Source organism: Lentinus tigrinus, assembly GCF_003813185.1.
Source record: "Lentinus tigrinus ALCF2SS1-7 unplaced genomic scaffold L226scaffold_21, whole genome shotgun sequence".
Classification (NCBI taxonomy): Eukaryota; Fungi; Basidiomycota; class Agaricomycetes; order Polyporales; family Polyporaceae; genus Lentinus; species Lentinus tigrinus.
This window is the reverse complement of record NW_027137930.1, coordinates 286953-299676: the sequence shown is the minus strand read 5'-3', so window position 1 is coordinate 299676 and position 12724 is coordinate 286953. Positions and strand designations below refer to the sequence as shown.

The 12724-nt window shown below is 55.4% G+C and overlaps 7 protein-coding genes across 7 annotated transcripts; 2 read left to right on the top strand and 5 right to left on the bottom strand.

Moving 5' to 3' along the window:
* Nucleotides 1-143: 143 nt before the first annotated feature.
* L226DRAFT_146930 (uncharacterized protein) lies at nucleotides 144-1615 on the bottom strand. Its single transcript, XM_067672402.1, has 3 exons — nucleotides 1198-1615; nucleotides 384-1142; nucleotides 144-331 (listed from the first exon to the last, which is right to left on the bottom strand). Exons 1-2 carry the CDS (start codon nucleotides 1554-1556, stop codon nucleotides 395-397), a joined length of 1107 nt encoding a protein of 368 aa, XP_067533359.1. The 5' UTR covers nucleotides 1557-1615; the 3' UTR covers nucleotides 144-331; nucleotides 384-394.
* Nucleotides 1616-1732: 117 nt separating this feature from the next.
* On the top strand, nucleotides 1733-2820 carry L226DRAFT_466520 (uncharacterized protein; the record flags this gene model as incomplete). Its single annotated transcript, XM_067675984.1, has 2 exons — nucleotides 1733-2079; nucleotides 2130-2820. 2 exons carry the CDS (start codon nucleotides 1733-1735, stop codon nucleotides 2818-2820), a joined length of 1038 nt encoding a protein of 345 aa, XP_067533358.1.
* Nucleotides 2821-2913: 93 nt separating this feature from the next.
* Nucleotides 2914-4306, bottom strand: L226DRAFT_553996 (NAD-P-binding protein; the record flags this gene model as incomplete). Its single annotated transcript, XM_067682967.1, has 5 exons — nucleotides 2914-3390; nucleotides 3520-3600; nucleotides 3652-3804; nucleotides 3865-4052; nucleotides 4117-4306. 5 exons carry the CDS (start codon nucleotides 4304-4306, stop codon nucleotides 3016-3018), a joined length of 987 nt encoding a protein of 328 aa, XP_067533357.1. The 3' UTR covers nucleotides 2914-3015.
* A 767-nt stretch (nucleotides 4307-5073) lies between these two features.
* On the bottom strand, nucleotides 5074-5806 carry L226DRAFT_536952 (HSP20-like chaperone). The gene is made up of 3 exons (XM_067681226.1): nucleotides 5623-5806; nucleotides 5332-5551; nucleotides 5074-5271 (listed from the first exon to the last, which is right to left on the bottom strand). The coding sequence occupies exons 1-3, from the start codon at nucleotides 5766-5768 to the stop codon at nucleotides 5173-5175; spliced, it is 465 nt and encodes a 154-aa protein (XP_067533356.1). The 5' UTR covers nucleotides 5769-5806; the 3' UTR covers nucleotides 5074-5172.
* Nucleotides 5807-6400: 594 nt separating this feature from the next.
* L226DRAFT_553994 (NAD-P-binding protein) lies at nucleotides 6401-8068 on the bottom strand. The gene is made up of 7 exons (XM_067682966.1): nucleotides 7846-8068; nucleotides 7580-7775; nucleotides 7390-7524; nucleotides 7222-7331; nucleotides 7128-7167; nucleotides 6793-7072; nucleotides 6401-6716 (listed from the first exon to the last, which is right to left on the bottom strand). The coding sequence occupies exons 2-7, from the start codon at nucleotides 7640-7642 to the stop codon at nucleotides 6529-6531; spliced, it is 816 nt and encodes a 271-aa protein (XP_067533355.1). The 5' UTR covers nucleotides 7643-7775; nucleotides 7846-8068; the 3' UTR covers nucleotides 6401-6528.
* Nucleotides 8069-8698: 630 nt separating this feature from the next.
* Nucleotides 8699-9791, bottom strand: L226DRAFT_572889 (NAD-P-binding protein; the record flags this gene model as incomplete). The annotated part of the gene is made up of 6 exons (XM_067684748.1): nucleotides 8699-8883; nucleotides 8946-9225; nucleotides 9287-9326; nucleotides 9383-9489; nucleotides 9541-9675; nucleotides 9729-9791. 6 exons carry the CDS (start codon nucleotides 9789-9791, stop codon nucleotides 8699-8701), a joined length of 810 nt encoding a protein of 269 aa, XP_067533354.1.
* Nucleotides 9792-11041: 1250 nt separating this feature from the next.
* Nucleotides 11042-12525, top strand: L226DRAFT_572888 (uncharacterized protein; the record flags this gene model as incomplete). The annotated part of the gene is made up of 8 exons (XM_067684747.1): nucleotides 11042-11284; nucleotides 11346-11362; nucleotides 11419-11484; nucleotides 11531-11667; nucleotides 11723-11888; nucleotides 11941-12150; nucleotides 12205-12449; nucleotides 12503-12525. The coding sequence occupies 8 exons, from the start codon at nucleotides 11042-11044 to the stop codon at nucleotides 12523-12525; spliced, it is 1107 nt and encodes a 368-aa protein (XP_067533353.1).
* Nucleotides 12526-12724: the final 199 nt, after the last annotated feature.

Genomic DNA, 12724 nt, shown 5'->3' with positions numbered 1-12724 from the left:
CGTGGAGATGGAATAGCAAGGACTGTTGTGGTCGGACACTCTGGACATAGTTCGGAACCCCTCTCCCTCCTCTCTGTCTTCCAGCTTGCGGTCGAATTCAATGGAAGGGGCAGGCGCGGTGAACGGTTTAAGCGCCGTTTGGTTCGAATAAAACGTTCACCTGTCGGTCGACGGAGGGTCGATACTCACCCACGGGGCGAACCCGCGACCGGAAGGGATTGCAGAGAGTGGTCGCCGTGGCAACAGACGATGAGTCCTTCTCAAGAATTGCATATATAGCTTGTACACGAATTTATGGTTCCATACACCGTCCGTTTCACATACCGTCGATCTAGCACAGAGATATCAGAATATTATCATGAAAGACGGAGACTCGCACATACCAACTCGCACTCTACCCTGACGCTATAGGCGCATCCCAATTATCAATCGTCACCCCAACATACTCGGGCAGCTTGCGCCATATCTGCCTGCGCATCTCCCTCTCCCTGTTCTGCACAAACGCGCGGCAGCCCTTGCACAGCGATCGCGACTGCGTCTGGTACATGACCATATACGGGCTGACGTTCTGCGTAGCCGGTGGCGTGTAGCTGTCGATGGTGTCCATCCAGCTGTCGAGCGCGCGGTCGGATGCGATGGCATGCGGGCCCTTGGACAGTCCGACGTGCTCGAGCAGCCGGCGAAAGAGCTCTGAGCAGGACGTGTACGCCTGCGAGTTAGAGCAATGCTGCTGTCCTGGGTAGCGCAGGAGGAGGAAGGCGGAGTGTACATTCTCGGCTGTGAGCCGCGCCTTCAGGTCAAGGCAGATGCGGAGGTCATCGGGCGAGAGACGCTCCATCGTGCCGTCCGGGCGAGCGTATCCGACTGGGAGGTTGGACCCGAGCGTCGCGCAGATGTAGTAGGCTAGGGGAAGGATAGTGTGTGTGTGCGTGAGGTGCGCGAGGTTGATTGCGCCGATGGCGTGGATCGGCTCGGGCCGCCACTCGGTGGCGTTGCGGCCTTCGAGCCAGTCGTCGAAGTTAGTCGTGTAGTAGGTAGTCAAGTATCCCATCGCCTGATCGTACAGACCCTTGAGTTCATACTTGTGGTCCAGCCGGATGATGGCGGAGATGAAGTCCATGTCCACCTTCCAGTTGGAGAATCTGTAGTGCGGAGTCAGGAGGCGTGTATCGCGACAGGAACTGTGTTCTGACTCACTTCAGATTCTTTCTTAGAGGGAATATGATGCGGAAGAGACCACGGAGGTCGTTCGGAGAGTCATAAAGAGGTACGACAGGACAGCCGTCCACTATGTCCGCAGGGTTCTGCGTCCCCTGCCCGACATCGAGCATGCTGCGGAAGACGGACGAGTGTTCCGCAAGTAAGCCACGGTATACTTTGAACGAGACGTTCTCCGAGACTAGAATGATGTTTCCGTCCTCGAACCAGTAGTCGTCATCGCGCTTTGCTGCGCGCACAATGTCAGCGGCTGTAGGACTCCGAACAAGCCCAGCTTGACTCGTGCTGGCACTTGTTGTCGCGTCGGTACGTAGGCGTTTCCGGTGAGGTTCCTCCATGCTTTCCACTTTCCACAAGGGTGTGCAGAGAGTGCCGGGGTCAGACAGGATGATAGTCGGAAGTCGAGGAGTGGCACCCGCGCTAGCCGCTTGAACATTGTGCTTCGTGACCCAAGTCACCGGCCCCGTGACCATCAGTCACATTTCACTTTTCATCCGCAACCACCACCACGACCATGGCAGAGGACGAACAACGGCCTTTGAAACGCCCTAGAACGTTAGCCTCTAACGGCTCTGAGGAAAAATCCTCTCTGCCATCTCCTGGCTCTGCCACAATTGTCATGGAGCGTGACGAAGAATTTTGGCTCGATGATGGCAACGTCGTCCTGGTCGCCCAAAGCACCGGGTTCCGCGTCTACAAAGGCCTGCTCGCTGCTCAGTCCCCCATCTTTCATGACATGTTCTCTGCCACCAGTCTTCGAGCGGACGAACGATATGATGGTGTCCCTGTTATCCGGTTGTTCGATTCGCCTGTCGACCTCCGCCATCTCTTCCGGGTCCTATTGCCGAAGAGCCAGAAGGAGTAAGTTGTATACACTTCACAATGCACTCTATCTAATTGACAACTTCTAGTGTGTTGAAAGACACGTATGACCTGAAGACCGATTTCCACGTTATGTCGGCGCTTATACGCCTATCGCACAAATATCAGATTGAAGACGTCGAGAAGCGCGCTCTGTCCGCTCTTTGCCATATATATCCAACAGAGCTAGAAGAGTGGGTCGGAAGTGACTCCCAGATTGACGACAACGACCGGTTCTACGCTATCGCAGCAGTCAACCTCGCCCGCCTCACGGACACCCCATCCATCCTCCCCTCTGCGTTCTACCACTGCGCTTTACTCCAGTCTCGCGTTCTCCTCGGCTTCACCCGCGAGGACGGATCCAAGGAGTATCTGTCTCAAGACGACTTGGGCAGGTGCATGGACGGTATGCCGAAGCTAATCGCATCAAGGAACACCACTACACTTGGTCTAGCTAGGTGCATCCAAGAATCCGGCGCTGAGAACTGTTGGCGCACTGGTCTCTGCGCTATTGCACGTCGCTCGCTCTCCAACAGCATGGTGATGATGCCGTTGCATCCGGATCACGAGACCCACGCGATGAGCAGCGAGTCCAGTCGCTGGACTGCACATGGCCTGTGCGACAGATGCATTGCCAAGCTCGAGAAGGAGGAGTTCAAGTCACTTTCCATTCTGTGGACGCGACTTCCGACCATTTTTGATGTCGATGGTCTTGCAGGCACTTGGCCCGGTACTTCTTAGTGCACCCGACTGGTAAGCATGCTACATTCGGCCGCACTTCATACATATTTGCTCATAGTGCTCGCGCAAATCGATATAAAGAAGATCGTTATGCCCCATCTGTCATTCTCCCCGGACTCAGGATCTTGTCGAACATGCTTGTCTGTTGTACCATTAATACTTCCGCATCTGTATACTTCCCTGTTCCACACCCGACTATAACCGGTGAGCACCACCATCCTTCTTCTCAGCGACTCCGAGTAGCTGAGAGACCCTCTCTCGGTTGAGCCTCACCCCCTTGTCGTCTTCGACATTCTTCAACACCGGTTCCGGCTTCGAACCCCTGTAGTCCTTCGCCCGCATCCAGCTTTCGAGAGTGTATCCGTCAGGATTCACCTTCCTCAGCCACTCGAAGTCGCGCGTTATGACGTCGTCGCGAAACTGAGCCCAGAACCCTGTGAAGTTCTGGCGCCACGTCGTCGACCCGTCCCCGAAAGCGCGCTCGTTCGCCGCTGGGTAGTCCGCGCGCAGCCAGTTATCGAACCACTCGTCGAGCGCCTGCCGAAGGAACTCTGCCTTCTCTCCGGTCACCTTGGTGAAGGTCGCGATGAGGTAGTCCCAGTTGACTCAGTCGGATGCAATCTCGAGGTCTTTCCCGGACGTCTCCGCGCGGTGGTCGAATGTGTAGCGGGCGAAGAACCCGAGGTCCTCTAGCGCGACCATGGGGACATGCCCGTCCTGGACGGGCGAGGCGAAGACGTACGTGCCATCCGGACGCTTTCCGATGGGTCCGAACATGGGCTATATGGACGGGTCAGCTGGGATCGGTGGATGGTGGAACGGTATGCTCACAAATTCCAACATCTCCATGTATGGCCCGGAAGTGACGACGCTCCAGGACATGCCATCGTCGCTGACGATGGACGGCTGTGCCTGCATCCATTCCGCGACACGCCCCTTCCCATCGTAGTGCTCGACCCTGTAGGCAGGGTTGTACCCGCCTTTCTGCTCGTAGCGGGTTCAGTACCTGTGGCGCCTTAGGCTTCTGTTGCCTCTCCGACTTACCTTGAACGAGTAATCCAAGTTGCTCCAGACATAATGCCGAACGGTCTTGACCTGCTTCGCTAGCTCGAAGATTCTGATACCTGAGAAGATCTCCTTGACCTCACCAACAGTGAAGCCGTCGGTATTGTTCCAGACCCCCCACACGCCTTGAAGCGCGGCAAGGACAGACGGAAGGTCGTCGAATGCCCCTGTACCCCCACGAGGTGAGTCGTCCATATGATCATAAGCTGGATGGGGGTTCCAAAGGCGCACCTTTGACAAGTTCCACGCCCTTTTCTGCGAGTTGCTTCGCTCGACGACTACTCGGGTCGCGCGTGAGGGCGCGCACGGCGTAGGGAGAAGGAGAGCCGTCCGCGGCAGGCTCCAAGAGCTTGTCGATGACGGCGATGCCTTGCGCGCCAGTGGCCCCGATGACGAGGATGAGCTTCTTAGTGGAGGACATGTTTCGAGTGAGTTGAGCGGGTGTTTGTAGATGCTCTCTATCATCGACGAGAAGGGACTATATATACCTTCGCTCCCTTGCGCCTGACACTACCTTCGGGCATTGTGCAGTGCTCACCCGAAGGTGTTGACAGCGTTATGTCGTGCGCATGCACACGCTGTCTCGCATGATTTCCCCCCTTACGCCCCCGGTCACTACCCGGTGTTCATGGCATCCTCTTGGCTCCCGGTATTCGCTGGCATGGACCCCGAGGGATACCCGGTGCCTTTGGTAAGCTCGCCACTTTGGTGAGCCCGGCTATGTTACTATAAACGCCGGCTTTATCCCGCCTAGTGCAGCTCTCCCCACAGTGTATGATCTTCGCTTCTTATTCTCGTCTTTCTCGCACATCGAGGCGCTGCGTACAAGAGATATGGTACGTCTGGCGCGATCCACTGCGCCCGCGCGCTCGTTGCTTGTTAATCAGCTTTCTACTTCGCAGGTATCTTCGAGTTCCTCTCGGCTCTGTCACTTTGAGCGCATGGTCGCGCGACCGTCTCGCATCCTCAATTAACAACCATGAGCTCATTGCGGGTACCATGCCGCAACCTGCGTACGATCTTACTTCGCTGCGGAAATCGAAGGCGCCATCCGGGCAGCAAGACTCAAGCACGCGTCGGTACACACCCGCAATATCTTGACAGCGCACCAAATACAGCTCCAGTCAAGGACTCACGCTACTTAAGGATGCAAAATATGCCGCACATGGGACGCTTTGTGGAAGAATAGAACGAAGCACTAATCGTACAATGAAATTGCGCAAACTAGCTATACAAATGAAATTGGTGGTACAAGGTCAGCGGGAAGACCCGCGGACAGATCCCCTTTTACGAGACCGTGATCTTCTTCGGTGCCTGCTCAGGCGTGGTTCTCGGGAACTTCACGGTCAGGACACCGTTCTCCAGGGAGGCCTTGATCTCCTCAGGCTGCGAAGACGCATCAAGTCAGTACGCCACGATATGAATAGGGGGTGCACTTGCACTTACCTTGATTCCCTGGGCAACGGGGATGGTACGGGAGAACTTGCCGTACCGACGCTCCTTGACGACGTAGCCCTCCTCGGTGCGTTCCTCGGATTTCTTCGTCTCGCCGGATACGGTGAGGATGTTGTTGTGCACGTCGATGCTGACGTCCTCCTTCTTCAGCCCGGGCAGCTCGAACGTCGCGGTCACGACGTTCTTTTCCGCGTCCTCGTGGAGGTCAATGCTACATATAGAAGTCATCGTCAGCACGCCGGATCCTTGCACGGGTGAAACAACGAAGAAGGCAGTACTCACGCTGGCCTGAGGAGACGCGGGACGGCGTCCTGGCGGGCAACTTGCGTGCCGTTCCCGCCCTGGGTGCGCCTTGAGAACGCATCGTCGAAGAGACGATCGAACTCGGTGTAGAGAGGGTCGTTGAAGAAAGTAGAGATGAGTGACATGATTAAAAAGTCGAGTAGATGCTGATGTTTCTTGTGGTTTTTGTGTGTTTTCTGGGATGGAGTGCTCAGCCGGCGATGAGGGGGAGACTATATACTTCGCGGTATGCATCGCTCGAATTCTCCAGCCTTCGCTGGTATGCGGCCGATGAGGTCAGTCCACGTCATGAGGGCCTCCTTTCGACCCATGGCTTGCGGTTCGAGAGTTTCGGACCTTGAATGGAGGAACGTCCTAGAACTGGTCGCGAACAAATTCGAACTTTAGTATTAGCGCCCGGCGTTGAATTCCAGAATTGGAAGTCTAGACCATCAGAGACCGCTCTCGGTAGATATGTTCTTGATGTTCACGTTGCACAGAAGGCAGAGGATAGGAGATATTCGACCGAGCCTCTTGGGTTCATGCCTGGAATGTAGACATAGGGTCAGCCCACGGAAACTATGACGAGCGTGATGAGCTCACTGGAGGGTGTTGTGATCGAGTTCCCGAGTTTCACCGAAAGCTCTGTTGCGATTCGCGGAAGCAACTTGCGTGACAAGCACGATTAACACTTCAGGTTGCCTGGCCGTGAGTCGCTCGCATCGTAGGATCTCGGATCACTCACGCGCCACGAACGAATGTGAGAGTAAACTTACTCCTGTCGAAGTTTCAAGATGGATAGCTAGCAAAACAAATTCATATCTACAGACGAACCGGTGCGGTCCAACGCATTCCTGGCGCCACCAAAGCAAATCCCACTCGCGACAGGTTCTGAGGCCTGAAAGCTCAAAGGCTGTACTCCTTCCCCGTATAGTGGTTCAAAAGCAGCCCATTGTCGGAGGGCTTGAGACCGTCGATAATCTTCAGCTGCTTGGACACCGACTCCTCCGGCATCTCCAGCACGACCGGGATGCCTTTCTTTGCGAATTCTTCCTCCACCGCGACCAGACGCGCATGAGCTGCCTGTAGGTCTCCTAGTACATCGTATTCCGTCAGCCAGTGATCGCGGATCGATCGATCAACAGTAAACAAGAAGTACTAAGTACTCACCTACGCCGTGCTGCGTCGCCGAGGTATCCACTAGACCAGGAGTGAGAGAGACGACGACGAAACCCTCGTCCTGGAGATTGATCGCCCACTTGGTCGTCGCCATGTACGCCGCGCACTTCGAGATGTGGTAGGCGGCCATGTTCGCCGCACCCTGCTTGTAGACGGTCTGCACGTGCGCGCCCCCTGTGCTGATCACGACGATCTTCTTCGCGCTGCCGGCGCGCAGGAGAGGGAGGAAGGCGGTGATGCTGTGTATCACGCCGAGCGTGTTGATCTGGAACTGGCGGTCGAGAGGTCAGTGGTGGATGAGTGGAGCTAAGCTTGGGGACACGCACGGTAGTAATGAGGTCCTCGTCGAGTTCTTCCATGTTAGGGCTGCGGGAGCGCTGTCAAGGAGGAGCGCGAGGAACGGCTAGAGATGGAGCTCACAACTCGCCGAAGCTGACCCTTCGCAAGACCGGGTCGCCCGCGCCTGCGGCATTATGGATGAGATAGTCAAGCTTTCCCCCCGTCACTTCGGAAGCCTCCTTTGCAGCGCGCTGTGAACGAAGTTAGTTCATCAGTATGACATAGGTAACAGGATCGCGAAGGTAGTACCTCCAGGGAGTTGTAGTCGACTACATCAGCCTCGAGGACGTGGACGTTGGTGTGACCTTTGATGGCGGCTTGGAGATGCGTAGACGTCGCCGCGTTCCGCACGACCGCGAACACAATGGAATCAGGTCGCGTTGCCTGAATCGAGAAGTCAACGGATGATATGGCTACCTTCAAGAAGGGATCGACTCACCAGTTGGCGGACGTATTCGAGGCCAATGCCGCGAGAGGCTCCGATAACAGCGTAGGATGTCATGTTAGAGTCGAACGAGCTGAGGGTAGTTGAAGGTTGTTGATGTCCATGCTGCAGTCAAGACGTCCTTATATATGCCACGACAGCACCGAAGGCGACGACCGCAACCTGGTTTGCCAAGGACGAATGATCCCTGCTATTGCCCGCAGATGAGTGGTGAGAGACGCTCGTACGGACCCGAAGGAGCCAAGAATAGCTGAACATACCACACTAGCGTTGACAGCACCTTGCTATAGAGGCGGCGCGAGACATATCCGCGTGAGAGCAGGCCCACCCGTGCCACCGGAAAGTCTTGGCACGGCATCCACAAGGCTTGGCAGAGGGGATGCCTCCTCCCTGAAGTAATGGGATGGTTAACTGACGATACCCACCGCAAGACCGATTTTATGTCCCTCGAGGCGGCGCAAACTAGGCAAAACCACTGCACCGGAGACAACATGCTACGGAGTTGCATGTGGGGCGGGTTCGCGCGACGACTCGGACGCCATCCGCTGTGTCCCCGGCATGGCCAGCAGCACCGAAGTCTCAGCAAGAGCACTCGCCGTGTTCGAAAGCTTGTCTAAAGTTGTCTACTCACGTCGTCTCATGGTCGGAGGTCCGTCTCTCGGGCGGGATTCATCGGCGCGAAGGATCGAAGTTCTTGACCTCGTTCTTCAATTAGAACAAGCATTCTCGAGCTTCGTTAAAAGGCTCAGAAAGCTACAGGCTATTACAGGTTAAGTGAAAAGCAGAGCATGAAGTCGTGTGGAGGAGGGGGAGGTGGTGGTGGTGGTGGTGAAGGAAAGAAAACCGCGACAAGGATAGACGCCAGAACGCGTCGGAACATCGGACCGCGTCCCGATCGTAACTAAACGCTACTCGATTCTATAGCCATAGCTCCCTGCGTACACTCTGGAATGCTGAGGTATACTAATATCTGGCTAGGTTATCGCGCGTTCGAGTATGCTTCTCCAGTTTTGTGAATATCGATCTGACTATGCAATTTTGCGCTCGCGTTCTCCTACTATACTCGCTCGATCCTCCCTAAACCTATCTGACATGCAAGTCCTGATACGCTTCTTATGGCCAGAGTTCCTTCCCTGTCTGGTGCGACAGTAGCAGCCCATTGTCGGACGGCTTCAGACCATCGACGACCTTGAGCTGATTCGAGACAGACTGCTCCGGCGTCTCCAACACGACCGACATGCCCTTCTTCACAAAGCCCTCGGCCGCAGCCACCATGGCATCGTGTGCAGCGGAATCGCCTAGTAAACCCAAATCGTCAGCCCATCTTCAAATCCTAACGAAACACCGATGGTACACGCACCATGCTCGCCAATCGTGCCCGTAGTGTCAACAAGTCCAGGCGCAAGCGAGACGACAACGAAACCTTCGCCTTGGAGCTTGCTCGCCCACTTCGTCGTCGCCATGAGCGCGGCGCACTTCGTTATCTGGTATGCGGCTATGCCTGCTGCGCCTTGCCTGTGGATGTTCCTCACGTCGGCACCCCCGGTGCTGATGACAACGATCTTCTTGTCCGTACCGCGGCGAAGAAGCGGGAGGAAGGCGGAGATGCCGTGGATGACGCCGAGGGTGTTGGTTTTGAACTGAGTGAGAGACAAGAGGAAGTGAGCAGCGGAGACGTCGAGTAGACGGGGGCGCACTTACGGAGGTGATGAAGTCGGCGTCGAGTTCTTCCATGCTTGCACTGTGACGGATCCATTGTTAGGAGCTCGTAGGATGTATGTAGTAGCGACGACTTACAAGTCGTCGTAACCCTTCCAGAAGACGCTCATGTCCATGCGCGCGGCATTGTGGATGAGGACGTCGAGCTTTCCTCCTGTGACCTCCGACACCTTCTTCGCAGCTTCCTGCTGGGAGCGTGAGCTATCGACATGATGATCGGAGCAACAATGCAGTACCTCGAGGGACTTGTAATCTGTTACATCAGCCTCCAGGACGTGAACGTTCTTAAGACCTTTGATGGCCGCCTGGAGGTGAATGGACTTCTGCGCGTTGCGCACGACAGCGAACACAGTAGAGTCGGGTCTGGCTGCCTGCCGAAGGGAGTCAGCAAGCACCTTCACTATCTTAGAGAGTAATCACTGACCAATTGACGGACGTACTCGAGTCCGATACCTCTAGAGGCACCAATGATAGCGTACGATGTCATGGCAAGTTTATCGGTCGACGGTCTGGTAGCGAGGACGTGCTTATATACACCTATGCTCGGGGGACATGTGATAGCTATAGCGTGAGTTTCCGAGAGGACACCTGGTGATATCTGCCGTAACATCCGTGTGGGTTAATGGTACCATTCCGGTGAAAGTAAGGAAGGTGGTGTCTCCGCGACGCCTAGTACGACTTCCAGAGTGCCATCCGCGATCACGATAGCCACTGTGTCTGCCAAGGGACCCACCTCAACACCGAAACTCTGTTTCCAGCGCACATAGCAATGCTATTCTGGCCTTCTCGACTTGTTCCAGGACTCGGGATTCGATGTGGGGCAGCAAGTTGCGGACAGATTAGAAACGCAAAGGTGCCCAGAGGCACGCGTTACGCCACAGCCATTACGTCAGTCACGGTCACCGTCACAGATAAATGGTCATCCTTCTCCTGCCTCCTGCCTCCTCGCTCCTGGAAAGCCTTGTACCGCCTTCAACTTCTCCTAAACCGGATGGGAAGTATTAGCATGTTGTCGTTTCTTTTAGGTCACGACTCCGCGGCCTCTAGTTAGTCATCGATAGCATGCCACGTCACGGCTCCGAGGAGCGAGTCCAAGAGTCCGAGTCGCCCCTGAACCTCAGTTCCTCAACCCGCTGACATGGGTTACACGGCCGGTTCACTCTCGTGAAATTGTTCAACAAACTCTTATGTCACGGCTAGCTATCATGGCTAAGCGATATACTCGGGTGCGGGTTATGCGCTGCTTAGCGACGTGGCACTCACCGCGGATCCTCTCGAGATTTGTGAGTGTCATCGTTGGATCATGTTCCCAGTTTCATGTTGTCAGGACTCATCATAAGCATCTAGCGTCTCTTCGCTATAAGATATTGAACCACTTCATGCGTCAAGGGATGTCAGCGCCTGCCAAACGTTCGCTGCAGTTGGTCCGGTCTTGTCGGCAATTGCATCTCTTATGCTTCTGTCCCGACCCGAGAGATACCTCGAGTCAAACTCGGACTGGTATTTCTCATTTGCATTCATGTTTTGACATTGGTGTTGGACTATACCAGGATTTGCTATCGTTACTCGACTCAGTGATCCAACTTTCGTGGCCTTCCATGCCTCGTTCGCGAGTCTCCCGTCGCGGTGGGTCTTCTGGCCGATTGGATCATCTTCTGATGATCATGCTGCTGATCCACATCTCGACACCATCCAGGGCCTCCATGACTCCAGCGTTCCGCAAGCCCAACGCCATGCATGGACGCTGTCATCCCCGAGGATGCTATAAGGTCCTATCGAAGACCCGCGCACTCCCCGCTCTCGGACCCTTCCTTTCCCTGCCGTGCGCCGCCCCTTGCTCATGCGGACCTCTTCTGGGAGCCCTCCATGGTCCTGTCAGAGTCGTTCGTCAACTACGCTCGCTCCCGCGACCTCAGTTACAGCGAGGTTGCCTGCGTGACGCTTCTCACCTGGGACGTTTTGGTCATGCTGTCCGAGGAGGTAAGCACGCCTCAGTCGCGATTTTTCTCCACGGTACCGAACTGAACTGATGAGCGCTCAGGTGGAACTTATATGGAAGTAAGTGTGCCATGATCAAGTATGCCTCCTGGGGTGCTCATGACGCCCTTGAGGAGGCGCGGTTGGACACCTGCGAAGGGCTTATACTTCATTGCCCGGTACTTCCCGTGGTTGGTTCAACTGTGCGTATATGGATGGACGTGCTAGCCTTGGCTGACTCTCCTCCAGTGCTCTTCTTGCCATCAACGTCAACGGCACGACCGGTCTCGCCTTCACTTCGGGGCAATGCGCTACCTGGCAGATCGTCCAGGGCGTGCTCCTTCAGTTGATCGTCACCACTGTGGACGTGATCCTTATAACTCGTGGTAAGAGTCGTCTCATCGCTCCTGCCAGCAGGAGAGGATTGATCGTGCGTTACAGTGTACGCTCTTTATAGTAGAAACCACTACCTCCTAGTCTTTCTCGGGTCACTCTTTATCGCCGAGCTCACTTCTCTCTGCTATATTCTCGTCGTGGTCACGCCGCGTCTGACATACAACGACGAGTGCTATGTCACCTCTAGTCCATCCATCTTCCAGTACTACTGGTACGCCTTGCCCATCTTTGTGCATACCTTGTTGCTCACGCAGTACCTCTAGGGTGATTTCTCTTGCGTTCGAGACCGTACTCTTCGTCCTGACGATCGTCAAGTTCGTCGATGCGGTAAAGCAGGGTTGGGGCAAGGGCCCCATCATGCAGCAGTTCGTCACCGACGGGACATGGGCCTACACGCTCATCTTCCTCGTCATGCTCGTAAACATGATGCTCTACAAGTACGTGCACTCATCACTGACCGGTATATGCTACACGTACGTTCTTCCGAGCTCTCCGTAGACCCTGTATGTCACTGACGAGACCTACAGATGGCTCCTAGTCGTCATGTCATTCGCGGCACGTCTACACGCGTTCATCTCCTCGGATACTCGTCTCATGTTCTCACAGGGCTCCCGACTCGTCCTCAACCCGCGGCGTTCTTCCGCGTCCTACTATGCCTCGACGCACACGAGCGACATGGAGATGTCTCACATGTCGAGCTTCGGCCATTTCACGCGGGCCCGCGCTGACCTCGGACCGGGGATCATGGTCACCATTGAGCGGATCACCGACGGTACGTGCATATCGAACATCTGTGCGCGCGTTGTCTAATGCGCCTTGGGACAGACCCGGCATGGGACAAGGCCTAACAGCAAACTCCGAGTCGTCCACATCGACTATCGCATTCCTTCCCCCAGCTATCCTGCAATCAACCCGTGCGAGAAAGAATCTTGTAACAACGTGTACCATAGATCTAAATGGTGCGTTCTCTCCGCCGCAAGCTAGGAGCATCACAATCATGAACTGACTTCGCGCAGTTGTGTCATTACCGAGACCTGTGCTCCCTAA